Below are 15,488 nucleotides of genomic sequence, written 5' to 3'. Positions count from 1 at the left end.
TGATAAGTGATTACTTTTTTCTGACTTGAAAAGTTCAAAAAGCTGAAAGAGGAAGTGGGAAAGAGCTTTTCAATACTCAGATGAATTCTTCTGGATCCAACTTTTACCTATATCCCTTGGAAAGGCAAAGTGTGTTTTCCTTCAGCCTCTTGGGCTGATCCAGGAAGGAGGAAGTGAAGTTACCTGAGGCAGTGACACCCATGTCATTCTCTCAAAAATCATAATGTGTCCATGGAACTAAAAAGATTGGCTCCTTCTGCATTTACAATCAAGTTTCTGGTTTAAGTTACGAAATACAGTACAAATCATTCATGATGCAGATGTTAGCCCTTTGTACAATCGAACAGGCTCTTTGGCATCACTCAGGCTACTGCAGCTGGAAGCGAACATGAATAACAATTCAGCCACAGGGATTTCAAACCCTTAGCTTGAGGAAGGCACTAAATGTTGGGGAAGAGACTATGAGGGGTAGATTTACTGTCACTGAGCTAGTACTGGAAAGATGGAAATGAATGATTAAACCATCCTGTTGGGCAGAAAGCGAGGAAGCACAACTGGATGGCTGTGTATTTTTATGGCAGTAACAATGAGGCATGGTGGCCTCCGAAACAGTTCTCATGATAAAATCCCAGCTGGATGCTCAGAACTGTGTTGTGGTCTGTGCTTGGGGATTTGACAAAGCAGCTTATATGCATGTGAACTGGCTAGATCCAAAACATTTTTATGAGAGGGTAAATGAACATATGGAAAGAATCGAGAAAACCCCATCCAGCTTTTAATATGTAAACAGTGCTCTAGCTGTAGGTCATAAAGTAAATACAGATTTTTAAAAACACCCGATCGCCAGATGGTGAAGAAAAGGCGATGAAAGCAAAATGTATGCTACGAACGTGACGAGAAATTGACGGGATACGTTTTCGGAGTGTACCTTCGCTCAAGTGGCTTTCCACAAAATTCAAAGTGTAGCATTTTTCAGGTGTGAGCATCGTAAGTCTTATTTCATCAGCACCACCCTCTCTTCACTTTTCCCCTACTTCAGATCCTGAACCCATCTATCTCTGGCCTTCGCAGTGGGGAACAATGTTCCCAAGTGAATTGCAAAACAATTGCAGATCATCTGTAAACAGAACCTTCCCACAATCCTGGGATTGCCTGTAAGAAGCTTTTAGAATTCGTTGGCATCTATTCCACAATCTCCCCCCCCCACCCCGGCCTGAGTTTCTTGTAGACATGATATTCTTCTGGATTTCCTACTCCGCTGTCATAAACATGCTGTTGATCTCCTCCTTCATTTGGCCCCAGAGGAGGTTGCAAAACTAGTGAGGAGAAGCATTTCTTCCTGCTTTTATAGTCATGCTGAAAAGCAGCTTCTCTGAAACCCTTTTAAAATAAACTTCTTTCTTTCTTTTTTTAAGAAAGACACCCTATCAACTTTCTAACATCTGCAAAGCACACAGTGAAGTGATAATGCACGTAGAAGTTCATGGGTACTGATTTTTCCTGGAACATATTACATATTATTGTGATTATTATTTTTACATGGTGCTGTGGAACCTCAGGCCTGGGAGCTGAATGTGCTCCTCTGTGTCTGGACCTCTGGGCTCTCCTCAGCCACAACCTCTCCCTCAGACCATCTCCCCCCTCCGTGCTTTTGCGTGGCTGGAATGTGTTCTTGAACATCTGCTTTCCTGGAAGGAGAATGTCATACACAGACCCAGTGCTTTTTTCTAGAAAAAGAGGTGCAGGTAGTCACCATGAAGTTGTTACAGTAAGTGTCACACCTTTTAACAACAACGAAAAGAGGTGCCGGTACTGTGTACCCTTGAATACCCCCTGAAGAAGGAAAACAGCACTGCACAGACCTATAAACATTGGGGAAGGAGGAATACCCCCTGAAGTTTGCAGGAATTGAATTTAACCTACTATACAAAGGTAAGGGTACATACAATGTATCCTTTTGCATCTGGTCCCAACCACCATTTGTTTGCACCCCTGAAAGTTTCCCTTGAGGAAATGAGGCGTTCAGGCTGGAAAACGCTCCCCACCCCAATTCTCCAAGCACTCCAGGTATATTGAAAAATAAGAGAGTCCCTGCTCACAGGCTCACAATTTAATAAGGGAAAACAGGAAGCAAGCATTGAAACAGCTTTGGTTATTTATTTATAGCACTCCCTTCATCCCAAAGAACCCCAGGGTGACTTAGGGCAGGCAGCACAGTGACTCAGGCTAGCCCTGTTCACCGGGTCAAACCACAGGGTTAAATGTGTCGCTTGTCATTGCATTTTCTCTTGTAAAAAGTATAGCCAGTAGTTTCTATGGGCCCTGGTCAGAGTTAACCCTTTTTTCTTTGTGCTGCAGCCCTAAAGGACCGCCCCCCCACCAGCTGCTATTGGAGGCAAGCTTCCATTGGCAGCAGGCTACTGCTACCTGCCCCAATAACTGCTATGGGGGCTTTCCTCTCAGGTCTAATATTTTCATGGAGGTGATTTTAATCAGGACCACAGCAGGGGGAAAGAGATGTGTTTCTTCATTTGCTTGTATGTTGTATACCATGGACCTGATCTTGTCCCCAGTGGGCTGATGAAATAGTTGTGTTTATTATTTTGGAAAGAGTCATACAACTACAAGTCAGAAACTGCATGAGGTTGGGGTCCCTGGTCTTTAACTTAGAGATGTTCCTGATCTGGGAGAGTGGTGTTTGCAGCTCTGCTTGACCATGGGCTGGTCCCAGGGATGTCCGCCATCCTCCTGCATGGCTGGGTGAGGGGATGGTCGCTTGACACCACCCTCCTCTGGCAGCCACAGACCACATCTGAGCAGGCCCCACAGGCCAATCAGAAGCAGGGGCGAGGGGCTGGGCCAGGCTCTCCCGGCAGTATTTACCATGGCAGCTGCATGTAGGCCGCCCTCTTTGCTAACTGGCAGAGGCCAGCTCGAGTGGTAGATAAGTCATTGGGTTGCCTTCACAGTTGAGTGGGTACCCCATTAGAGGGGTCCAGGAGGAGAGATTTTTGTCCAGTTGCCCACATGGGGGTCGATGGGCCAAAACACCTCTCACAACAGTGGTCTGTACAGGTTCATTGCACCTGATCAATGTTGGGAGCGACTCCCAGCACTGGGTCAACCTCATTAGGTTCGACCTATTAGCCAAACCTACTCACATCTGGAATCAATCAAGTTGTAGCCTAATTCAACCCAATACGAATCTCCTGTGTTCCTTTCTATGGTCTACCCCTCACCAGACTCTGGACATCACGTGCCTGTGCCAGCAAATTGAGTTCAACAGCATTTGGAGAGCCGCAGGTTACTCACCACTAGTATATTTGATACGACAGCTTTTGATCAGCCTCCTTTAATGTGAAGGAAATGTGAGAACCATCCCAAGTGGGCTGGGAGCTGTGGATAAGGCAGAGAGTGCACTGCTTCTTCTTCACAGGTTAAAGAGGCAGCGTTTATTCCGGGGCTTCCCACCTCGGCGTACTGGCCCTTGCCACAGACAGTTGACCCCATCCCGATCCTGAGTCACCAGGCCCATTCAAGAGCACCTGTTCCCTCCCAGCGTGCAAACCCCAGCACTGCTGAGTCAGAGACCAGAGCACATTAAATCATTGTGCCTGCTTGCCAGCAAAAGTTGGGAGCTGAAAGCAGAGTTAAGCTGCTTGGGCTCCTTCCACTGCCCATGTAAGCTGAGCCTCCCACTGCTGGGCAGCCAGGCTGGCACCTGACCCACTTGAGTCTGAGCAGAGTGGCCAGCTGCCTGTTATTAAATACAATTGCTTAATTATTTGTTAGTTGCAGGGTGTTGAGGGGGAGGCACTGGAACAGAAACATGCCTAATATTAACAGCAGAGTTACCACAAAGCAGGCTTTCCGACTGAAGGATGGTGGGTTGACAACCGGCGCGGCTCATTCTGCTTCTAAATTTGGCTTTCTGGAGAAGTGACTAACGTCATGACTGGCACGGCAGAAAAATGCCGCCTTCAGTTGTGCTGACCCTTCTCTCCTTTTGATTCTACCCAGCCTAACTAAGGCTCTGTTTACACGGGGACTGCCCCTGGAGTGTCTTTTGATACATTAGGAAAGCTTCATGCTCTGCTTTGTCCTGCAGTGATCCCTAATAATTCTCTCCTGCCCTCGGCCCATTTCCTCACTGTCCCTTTCCGTGAAAAGAACTTGTGGTGATGTGCATAAACCCCCTCTTTTATTTTTCTGTGGAAAGCATGGGAGGACGTGAGGGGGTGATCACAAGGCATTTTATTCTTCCCAAAGTGTTGTTCTGATTCTGTGAATCACGAAACCCTGAGGGCACGTGGGACAATATGTTTTATTTAGGCATGGTAGTGTTTCAAATACAAGGTGAGGGATTCGTCAGGCTAACTGTTCAAGGGAGAAGCGTCATGCCCTCTGCTTATCCAATGTCTTGTAGACTTCTTTTTGATTATTTCTATTTATTATTTGTTTTCTAAAAGGGTATCATGCATAAGCATTTTTTGATTGATTCTATTTCTATGCCACTTTTTATTCAAATAAATCCCAAAGCGGCTTACAAACAAAAGATAAAAATAACATAATGGAACATCACGAATACAGCATAAATTGTATAGAATGCTTAACAAATCATCAGTAAAGCAATCACAAATAAAACAATTGCCATCTATGTAACAGTAAGCATGGCTCTGCAGAGGAATAAGGAAGACTACTAACTTGATTTTAAAAAGTAATACTAGAAGCATTATCAGTTTTAATAGCATGAATTTATACCAGGAAGACAATGTAGCATCCAGCAACCATAGGGAAACTATTCTGATGCATCAAAACCACAAGGCAGCTAAAACAAATTTAAAGCCTCACCAGCCAAAGTCCTGCTGGAAAAGCTTTTAATAACATTCTTCTGAGATGGAAAACAGAGCTGGTTTGACTGGCCTCCCTGAGAAGTTCCACAGTAAAGGTGCCACTGTAAAAAAGGCCTTGTGCTTTGTCAACTTGAATCTAATTTCCACTGATTCTGGAGCTTGGAGCAGTGCCCAGACATTATCCTACTTGTACGTGTATGTCTGTGTAAGTGAGAGAGACGTTGTAGGTAAATATGGAACAAGGCTGCTGTTTAGGGCTTTAAATAACTGCACTTTGAATTGTGCCCAGAAATTAATTGGGAGCCAGTGGACAGAAGAAGCTGGTGAAGACTTTTAATTAGTCTAAAGCTATGACATGCTGGCATGGCTTCAAATCATTTAGTCAGACCAAAGTGCAACAGATAAATGGTCCCAGAAAACAGAAAAGGGCGGACAAAGGAAAGACAGAATGCTATATTAATCTTAGAAAGATATCTACAAATGGATATCCTTGAAGTGAGGTTGCTACTGGTGTCAGCTTCCGGAAGGGCACCATTTCCTGCTTGCCTGTTTCATTTTTAAAAATTAAACAGGGAGAGATGCCATTTTGAAAGTTCACTTTGGGAATATAAATGTCTATGGCACTGTGCCTTTTCTTTGGCACTACAAAGCTTTAAATTTGTCACTAGCTTCTTAGCCTCCATGAGGATTGGGCAGAGGTGCGGGGGGGGGGGGTAGCTCTATTAGGGTGGGTGTGAGGAACCTTTTTGGCTCTCAGCCCTCATTCCCTTATTGCCAACCCTTCAAGGGCCACTTGCCACTGGTAGGTGGGCCACACTCTTCATGCGCCCCTCAGCCAAATCCTTAGCAACTCTCCACTCCTATCAATTTGCCAAGATTTCAGGGGAGAGGAGACCAAAAGTTTCAGACAACTTTAGATTGGTGAGGAGGGATGAACTCCCCCTGCTCTCAATTCAGATTGGCTCAGCAGGTATAAACTTTCTCAACAAACACTTTGTGGGGAAAGCATCTGTTTTCCAGAGAATTCTCTTCTGGCTCATAATATTGGCGCTTTCATTGATTGTACATCATCCTGTACCTTATCATGTTGGCCCCTAGTCACAGAGAACTTCTGGTAAGTCCAACCATCACCAGCCCTCCCAAAAAACCGCTAGGGGAGGGGGTTAATTTAACACCTAAGAATGTGAACTTATTTAAAGATAATTATGAGAAATGTTAGACAGAAATTAAGAAAGATTTAGAAATATGGTCTAATCTGAGACTTTCCTTGTTAGGCCGAATTGTGGTTATTAAGATGAATGTTTTGCCAAGAATGCTGTTTTTGTTTCAAACATTGCAGATTGTGGACAAGATGGACTGTTTCAAGAAGTGGCAGAAAGATATATCGAGATTTGTCTGGCAGGGCAAAAAGCCCAGAATAAAATTTAAGATATTAACTGACGCAAAAGAAAGAGGGGGGTTTGCCCTGCCGGACTTAAAATTGTACTATGAAGCAGCGGCTTTCTGCTGGCTGAAAGACTGGCTACTTCTTGAGAACACAGACATTTTGGACTTGGAAGGGTTCAATAATAGGTTTGGTTGGCATGCATATATATGGTATGACAAGGTAAAAATTCACAAAGGTTTTAAAAACCATATTGTTAGGAAAGCATTATACAATGTTTGGATTCGGTATAAAGATCTGTTGGAAAATAAAACCCCTAGGTGGTTGTCACCAATGGAGGCTAAGGAAGTGAAAAAACTTAATATGGAATCTAAATGGCCAAAATATTGGGAAATTATAGAACAAGAAGGTGGAAATGTGAAATTACAGAGCTATGAGAAATTGAAGTTTAAAGTAAGGGACTGGCTTCATTATTACCAGATAAATGAAGTATTTAAACAGGACAGGAAAATTGGCTTCCAGGTGGAAAAGTCAAAATTAGAAACAGAATTGTTAGAACCCAATACTAAGAATCTGTCAAGAATGTACAACTTGCTGTTGAAATGGAATACACAGGATGAAACGGTTAAATCAGCTATGATTAAATGGGCACAGGATATCGGACATGACATTATGTTTGCTGACTGGGAACAGTTATGGACCACCGGAATGAAGTTTACGGCATGTAATGCCCTAAGAGAGAATATTATGAAAATGATTTATAGGTGGTACATGACCCCAGTCAAGCTTGCAAAAATCTACCATTTGCCCAATAATAAATGTTGGAAATGTAATGAAACTGAAGGTACTTTCTATCACCTTTGGTGGACGTGCTCAAGGATTAAGGTCTTCTGGGAAATGATTTATAATGAAATTAAGAAGGTGCTTAAGTGTACCTTTCATAAGAAACCAGAGGCTTTTCTCCTGGGCATGGTAGGCCAATTGGTGTCAAAGAAAGATAGGACGTTTTTTATGTATGCTACAACAGCAGCAAGAGTTTTACTAGCAAAGTATTGGAAGACACAAGAACTACCCACGCTGGAAGAGTGGCAGACGAAGGTGATTGACTATATGGGACTGGCGGAGATGACGGGCAGAATCCGGGACCAAGGGAAAGAGACGGTGGAAGAAGATTGGAAGAAATTTAAATTCTATCTTAAAAATTGTTGTAAAATTAGTGAGTGTTAAAATGTCATGGGTAAAGCATCGCAGATTTGCAGCGATAAATGATTGGATAAGAGGAAAGAAAAGGGTTAAAAAAAGGGATTTATAAGTAATTTAGATCAGGGGTTGCTGAAAAAGTTTAAAACAGGGATGCAGAAAAGGGAGGCATGGGGAAGTCGTTGAAATTGGGTATAAGAAAAAAAGATTATGAAATTATACATGTTTATATGTTTGTTTGTTTGTGTATTGTCGTTTGTAATGTCTTATAATATATGTTGAAAAACTAATAAAAATTTTATTTTTTAAAAAAAACCGCTAGGGGAATAATAGATAATTTTACATCTGGGTGGAACGCAGCGACTGTCTGGCAAGAAATGAGAAACGCAATAGATACTCACTAGACAAAAAGATACATATGAGGGTAATCTGGTCATGTAATTTCTAGACAATAAGAATTCCATTGAGAGTATGCAGAGATCTTTAAAGAACTTTTGTATATGCACCTAAAAAGCAACTGGCTTTGTTGTTTATGTAGTTTCATAGCCATCAATGAGAGTTTAATTGAGAAATGCATAAAGCAGCTGGAAGAATTCAACTTTGTCTTCTGATTGTACAGGTGTAGAATCTTATTTAACATTTGAGCAAGAGAAGTGTGTGTGTGTGTGTGTGTGTGTGTGTTACACACACGTATATACACACATACACACATACGTGTATGGAATATGTTTTAGGTAGAAATCCCATTGTTAGACATGTTGTATTGGATCCCGAATGCCTTGGCACTCGGACATTTTGACTCTCAAACACTGCAAACCTAGAAGTGAGTGTTCCAGTTTGCAAACATTCTTTGGAACCCGAACATCCAGTGGGGCTTCCGTGACTCCCAATTGGCTGCAGGAACTTCCTGCAGCCAATCAAAAGCCGCGCTTTGGTTTCCAAACGTTTTGGAAGTCGAACGGACTTTGGGAATGGATTCCGTTTGACTTCCAGGGTATAACTGTATTCTGGTCACTGGACATTAGTACTGCTGCTGACTCTTGTTAGCAAAATAGTATGTGTTTCTGTTGTCTTATGCTGAAATCCTATGTACACTTTTCTGGGAGTAAGTCCCTACTGAACTCAAGGGGTTACTTTAAGTAGGCATGTATAGGATTGCACTACTAATTCTTTTGCAATTCACATCTGTTAAACTCAGTTTTTCCCTGTGTATGAAGTTAAGTGGCAGTTGCAATTCTGATAATCTTTCATTGCTAGCTAGCTTGTTTACTGGCCTGTCTCTGTATCTTACTCAGTTCTGACACTGTAACAAAAGCTAGAAACTATGAATTCATCCATTTATTTATACTCCACAGTGGCTCTATTTTTGTCAGCAAAGAAAACCCTTCACTTGCATTTTGCCCAGCCTTTAAAAATTATGATCAAATTATGATCAAACATGGACATTTGTGTCTTTATTTTTAGCACAGCATTTACAGGAAATGAAAAATGAAATGATGAAAAAAATAACTTTAGCCAAAAAAAAAATTTTTTTTAAAGAATTCATTGTACTTTCTTGATTTTATTCAAGCCTGCTTCAAACAAGAGACAAGGCTAAATGGGCCTGTCTGTATACATCCCATGTGACAAACTACACATGAGAATGACTTCCATATTTTGTGCTGTCTTACTGTGCTGTCTAAAAAGAAGTTGCTACGTTCTTTAAGTTAAGGCTGCAATTCTATACAGTGGTACCTCGGGTTAAGTACTTAATTCGTTCCAGAGGTCCGTTTTTAACCTGAAACTGTTCTTAACCTGAAGCACCACTTTAGCTAATGGGGCCTCCTGCTGCCGCCACGCTGCCGGAGCACGATTTCTGTTCTCATCCTGAAGCAAAGTTCTTAACCTGAGGTACTATTTCTGGGTTAGCGGAGTCTGTAACCTGAAGCGTATGTAACCTGAAGCGTATGTATCCCGAGGTACCACTGTACACATCTATTGAACTCAGTGGGGCCTACTTCTTACACATGTATAGGAGAGTACTATCAGTTTGGTAGCTGGAAATACTGATCTGAACATGAAGCCCTTATCCCTGAGGAACATACTTGCCATTATGCTATACTTGGAGATAAGCACCCAAATTCAATAGACTGCTGATCTGAACACTTTTGGCATTTCCCATGACCCTGATTGACAGTGACTTTTAAAATACGGGGCATATTTTGAGTTGAGCAAGAACTGAAGAGACTGCAATCTTGGCTCTGCTATTGGCTGATTCCCATGTGACCTTGACACACTATTGCACTTGACATGGAAGCTTTCCAAAACTAGAATTTCATACTATTGTTGTTCTTTGGTATTATATATATGTGTGTGTGTGTGTGTGTGTGTGTGTTTATATGCCACCTTTGAAGGCATAGCCTTCGCAAGTCATTCCCAATACCCTTTCCCTTTCCATGTAGTTATAAAGACTAATTGGGGGATTAATGAAATAATGGCGGTGAGGAAAGTCCTTTTCACCTCTCATATTCTCTTTTAAAATTAGAAGTGGACCATGGAGGGCGTCCCTTGAGCCACATGCCTGCTGGAGAGCGTAGAGGTTATATCGGCCAACATTTATGCAGAGACAGTGATTGAATAAATAGCAAAAATAGATCTAAAATGGTGCTTCATGACAAGGCACTAAGTATGGCATTGTCTCTCTCCCTCCTCTGAAAGAAGCCATTTCATCTTTTTATGGCTTGTGTGGGTGGGTGTTTTCTTCTTCCCAGAAGTCTGGAGGGGGGAAAGCTTTGAGGCTAAGTGAATAACTGCTTTTAAATAAAACGTGTGCAAGTATATATTTATCTGAAAGGCTGGATCATCTCCAAAAGAATAATGAGTGCCTGAGCCAAGCAGAGAATGTTCTCTGTACAATACCTGTGACCCAGAGAGGAAAGACTAGATTGCTCGAGGGAGTTGCCAGCTGTCCTTCTCTTTTCAGACTAGATTCCTTCCTTTCCAGGATACGTAAAGCCTCCCACATAATCAGCTTGCAGCTCAGCAAGTGCACATTTACTGTCCCTTTGCTTTGTGGGCATCAGAGATCTTCTCTCAAGGAAGTGCTTTTGTTGGGAAAGGATTCCATATTCCCAGCACTCGGAGCAAAATATAATTGCTGGGGAAATGCGATTCTTCCTCCCAGCTAGCATAGAGCTGTTGGAAATTATAGTGCTGCCTGGAATATGGTTTTCATGAAACTATTGGGTCGTTCCTGTGACATTACTGATAACTGAGGGAGAAAAACCAACTCTCATGTGCCCATTGTATGCTGCAGTGCAAATAGTGATATTCAGCCTGCAGGGAGGGCACTGGAATGGAAGCTGCAGTTGAGCAAGGCAAAATGCAGAAAAAATGCATGTCAAGTTGAAACCAGGCAACCAGTCTTCAGACTTTGCCTTGAGACTAGTTAGTTTCTTTTGCAAGTCCCCTTTTTGCACATCAGACGGTTCTCCAAAACAGCACAGCTGTCCTATTCTGCAGTACGACTGCCACCTGCCTTCCATTATATGTCAACTAGATCGCAGGCCTTTGACTCTAGACTTACAATTGCTAAAAGTTGGTAGACTTTGAATCCAGAGTTGCTAAAGGTTGTGTCAGTAAGGGCACACTTTAAAAAAGCCAATGTTTGGCATTCAAGGGTTCTGCACTCTGCCAAACCCAAAAAGGAAAAACGAATTTCAAATGTTTTTCAGTACTTCCCGTTGCCATAGGACACTAAAAACTTGGGCGCCTAATTAATTAATAGCAGGTATATGCTTGGATCTTGTGGCTTCCTCTGACCCATCCATTTGGAAAATGAGGGGCAATCTGCTTTGCTGGGCACAAATTTTGAATAGCCGTCCCTTGCAAATCCAGAATTCTGCACTTCCCTCTGCTGCCAATTATTTAGTTACCCATCTTTCATCAACAATGCCTTTCCGCTAATAAGCTTCAGCATTTTATGCTAAAGGTTTTATAATCATTGCAGCCAGTATTACGTCTGCTTGTAATGTTCAAGTGTGACTCCTGTTCTCGTGTAGTCAAAACAGCACCAAAGTTTGTATCAGCAGGTTTGGTGGAACTCTGAGGTTTGCAGAAATACCAAAAAAGAAAAGAAAAGAAAAATCATTGGCGGGAAGTGCAGTGCCGACTTGGCCTGCTCAGTAGTGATGGGCTGCCTGTTGAGGGGGAGAATGGAATGGAGAAGAATGGGAGAGAGCATGGCTGGCAGTGAGCAGGAATACTCTGCTGTGCAATGTTTTGCTGTTGTTGGTCCCATTTATATTTTAGATATAATGATGGGCACAATCCACTGGAGTGCTGAGCATGCTTAAATCAATGCCTTAAGCAAACTTTGCGTTGAATTGTAGCCGGTTTCTTTAGAGCACAGAATGTACCACGGCTGCAAATCTTGGAAGACCTTTGTCGCAGATTTTTCTAGCGTGTCGTTCATTTGGTCCTGAATCTTATTTGAGTGTGTCTGACTGTTCATTTGGGAGTATGGCTGTACAGTCAGATCAATCTCATCTGAGTACATTCTGCCAGATTAGCCAGTGCACAGAACGGAATTATGTTCTTGCCGTGGAAGTCGGAATGCTGGAGAATGTTAACAAGCGCCCAACACAGCTAAAGTTAAACTGTAACTGCAACAGAGGGCTTGTCCCCTTGCCCTGCTCCTTTCCTGGGGAAAACCTGCTCTGAACTGGAACAAACAGCAATCTGGAGAGAACCCAAATTGCTGTTCGTTCCTATTGAGCACTAAAGAGCAGTTTTCCCTGGGGCGGAAGCAGTGGGACAAAATAAAGTGTGGATAAGCCCTCAGTGTAAGCAAGTGCAAAGTGATGTTTGGGTGGGTGTCTGGGTAGGGCTAAGTTCCTATATATGCTTATGGAGTCTGAACTGGCAGGGGCTGGCCAGAAAAGAGATAATGATGCATAGCTCAATGAAAATGTTGACCCAGCACATGGCAACTGTAAAAAAAAAAAAAGCAAATTACTTGTTAAGGATCATTAGAAAGGGTTTGAAAATTGGGGGTGGGAGGAATGCCAATGTCATAAGGCCGTTATACGAATTATAGTGCATGCAGACTTGGAATACTGCATACGGTTCTGGTTGGCGCACCTCAAAGGGATATTACACAGCTGGAAATGATTTAGAAAATCCTGCCGGTGGTCATGGAGCTACAGCAAACTCCCTCACGAGGAGATGCTACAAAATTTTAGTTTAGAGAAAAGGGCCAGGTGAAACATGACAGGGGTATACAAAATGTGTGCATGGGGTGGTGAAAGCAGGTAGGAGTTGTGTCAGTACGAAAAGGAAGCACTTTTTGCACAGCACATAGTTAAATTATGGAATTCACTATCCCCAAATGTAGTAATGGCCACCTCCTTTGATGGCTTTGAAAGGGGGTCAGATAAATTCGTGGAGGATGGAGTTATCCGTGACCACTAGCCATGCTACCTGGGCACTATGCCCAGTTTTGGAGGCAGCTGCTGGGAAGCAGGTTGGGCTTGGAGGCTTCCCATAGGCAGCTGGCTGGCCACTGTAGGAACATAGCCTAGATGGGCTTTGGTCTGGTCCAGGAAAGCTCGCCTTATATTCCTAACTAAGGCCTCTTTCATCCATTTGTTGATTCATTCCACATGCATGGAGGGGAGGGAGGGACTGTGCCTCATGGTCCCGTCCCAGATGTTCCTGCACCCTGCCTGCAACACTCGCACATTCCTCAGGATTTTTGCAGACATGTTGCTATGTATGTGCAGTTTTTGTAGATAAGTACCTTATGTAGATAAGTTGGGGTGGGGGGAGTACTGCCAGGGAGACACAGCAAGCCACTCATTTATCCTACATGTGGCAGATGCAAGTTAATGGGACCTGAGTTCAAGTCAAATCCAATTGCTTTCATTGAGCCTCAGCCATGGCTGGCTAGTTTGATATATTTTCCAGTTCATCCTCTTTATTGTGAACACAGTGGTGGATTTGTCCAGCATGTCTTCACCAAAACATCAGCAAACCACTACTTGTATGTACTTTTTGGGCGATAGTGATCAGATTATTTCGCTCTTCTCCAGAGCTCCCTGCACGGGTGTCTGTCTTATTGAGCAGTCAGCATTGCTGCATTCCCATTGCTGTCTGATAATGGAATAGACCATATTTCAAGCGCTCTGGTGTGTTAACCCAGAACAACACTTTTCAGTGGCGTTCCCTTTGATTCCTGAAACATCTTGTTCCTTTACTAAGAATGTTAAACTGAAACAGGCCACTGCAGCTACTGTCGCTCTTTCAACAGGATGCAATGGAGAAAATGGGGAGAGTTGGGAGAGTTGTGCTGCCAAACCACAAGGATAAAAGGTAATGGAGTTGTTTTTCTCTTATTTGGCTTATCAGCGTAAAAGAGCTACGCTGTCTACAGTTAAAGCTGTCTACTCTTGACTTTTTGTGTGGCGGTGGACAGAGCTTAACATATTTTCCTTCTTTCTTCGCCTCTCCAATGGGAAAGACACAGGACTTATCAAAACACAGTGGTCATACAAACTTAAGGAACTACATCAGTTAGATGTGCAAATAACTCTGCCATCTGGATGCTTCAAAGTACAGAAAGTTCTGTTGAGGTGAAACCAAGATATATACAGGCATCCCCCCCCCACTTAGGTGTCACACACGACTGTGTGGTACAGGGAAACAAATAAGTAATTTAATTCAAACCTGGAAATGGCAAGATAGAGCTGGAGAGTCCCCATGGCTCGCAAGGAGACCCTCCCTGGAGCCCAAAGAGAACTTGAGTGTGGGTGGAGGAAGCCCTGAAGAGACTAGAGGCACAGAAGGCTTTGTTTAGGCTGCTCAGCCTCCCCGCCTAGCAGCTGACGTGTGTGGTAGCACAGCAGCAGCATCCATTTTCAGCACATCCTCAAGCCTCTAGCTGGCCCAAGCTTCTATTTTAGTTGAAGAGAGAGGCTTTGTAGAGGGTGCTCCCCACTTATTTGATTTTCACTTATGCACATGAGGGCCCAGAATGTAACCCCCACATAAGTGTGTGTGTGTGTGTGTGTGTGAAATACCTGTATTTAAGCTAAAGCCAAACATAGGGCAGCCAACACAGTGCTTGAAGACCCTAGGTGCTTCTTTGCTGTAAATGTGATAATTTGCAGGGCAGAAGGGGTGAGCAGGAGCTGCTTAACCTCTTCCCTACCCAGTGCTTTTCCTCTGCTGCCCTTCACATTTAGTCACCTGCGCCCTCTGCTGTCACCCCACTTGTTGTATACCCTGATACATATTTCCTGCGTCACTTGAGGAAGAGCCACTGGAAGGGGAAGGGACTACATGGAGTAAAGCAGGAAGTAGGGTAATGATTAAGCAAGCAACCTTCCTGAGCATAGCCAGGGTGTGCAGATGTGTGTTGGCCACCATGTGGTAGGTTAAAAAGATCTGAAAGTATAGCAACCTCTATGTATGGTGAAAACTCTACACCAAGTACTTGGGGATGTTGAGGCAAAGAACGAAACTGCAGATACTGCAGAAATCTATGTGGCTGTTCAGGAGCTGGCGTTTCCCTAGTGTGGTGCTTCAGTTGCCAGCTAGGAGGTAAATGAGAGTGGGGGGGATTTTCTAGGGGGGGGACATGCAATTAGGAATGGGATATGAGGAGGCAGCAAACTGATAAACAGTTCACAGAGCAAATAAGTGCAGAAAGATGTAATCATGGGCCCAAAAGAAGACTAAAAGTTGAGTTAGGGAGGTCAAAGGAGGAGAAAAGTCCCTGAATGAACGAGATGCTATAGCAAGAACCGAAATCTATCACTGCAAAGAACCAGGGTTAAATAATATTGGAAAAACAAAAGATGGCAACTGGGATGTTTGGGATAAAAGACCGTTGTGAGTGGGTTATTAAAATGCTCATCTGCAGGGCCATTTCAGGGTTACTCATGCATGTACTTTTGTAACCCCAGAAAACCTTTAATATTTTTTTTTATTTCAAAGCTGTACAATAGCTTACATTCTTTCTTAATGCAGCTTTGCTACATTACTGTGCTATGCCATATTGTGTGCCCCAA

General features: G+C 43.2%; 1 protein-coding gene across 8 annotated transcripts in view; it reads left to right on the top strand.

Annotated features, from left to right (window-relative positions):
- The window catches only part of FGGY (FGGY carbohydrate kinase domain containing), a 152,902-nt gene that overhangs the window by 136,064 nt on the left and 1,350 nt on the right, over nucleotides 1-15,488 (top strand). For 6 of the 8 annotated variants that reach the window (XM_053392265.1, XM_053392262.1, XM_053392267.1 and 3 more), the window contains one exon: nucleotides 13,727-13,788. The exons of 1 other annotated variant lie outside the window; for it this stretch is intronic. In XM_053392265.1, the coding sequence (XP_053248240.1) occupies nucleotides 13,727-13,788 (62 nt within the window). Of the gene's footprint in view, nucleotides 1-13,695; nucleotides 13,789-15,488 lie in introns of all 8 variants that reach the window. One more of the 8 variants, XM_053392261.1, reaches the window with a different exon arrangement.

The sequence above is a fragment of the Podarcis raffonei genome, chromosome 6 (genome assembly GCF_027172205.1).
Source record: "Podarcis raffonei isolate rPodRaf1 chromosome 6, rPodRaf1.pri, whole genome shotgun sequence".
NCBI lineage: Eukaryota > Metazoa > Chordata > Lepidosauria > Squamata > Lacertidae > Podarcis > Podarcis raffonei.
The sequence above is the reverse complement of the archived record's forward strand: the minus strand, read 5'-3'. Positions and strand labels throughout refer to the sequence as shown.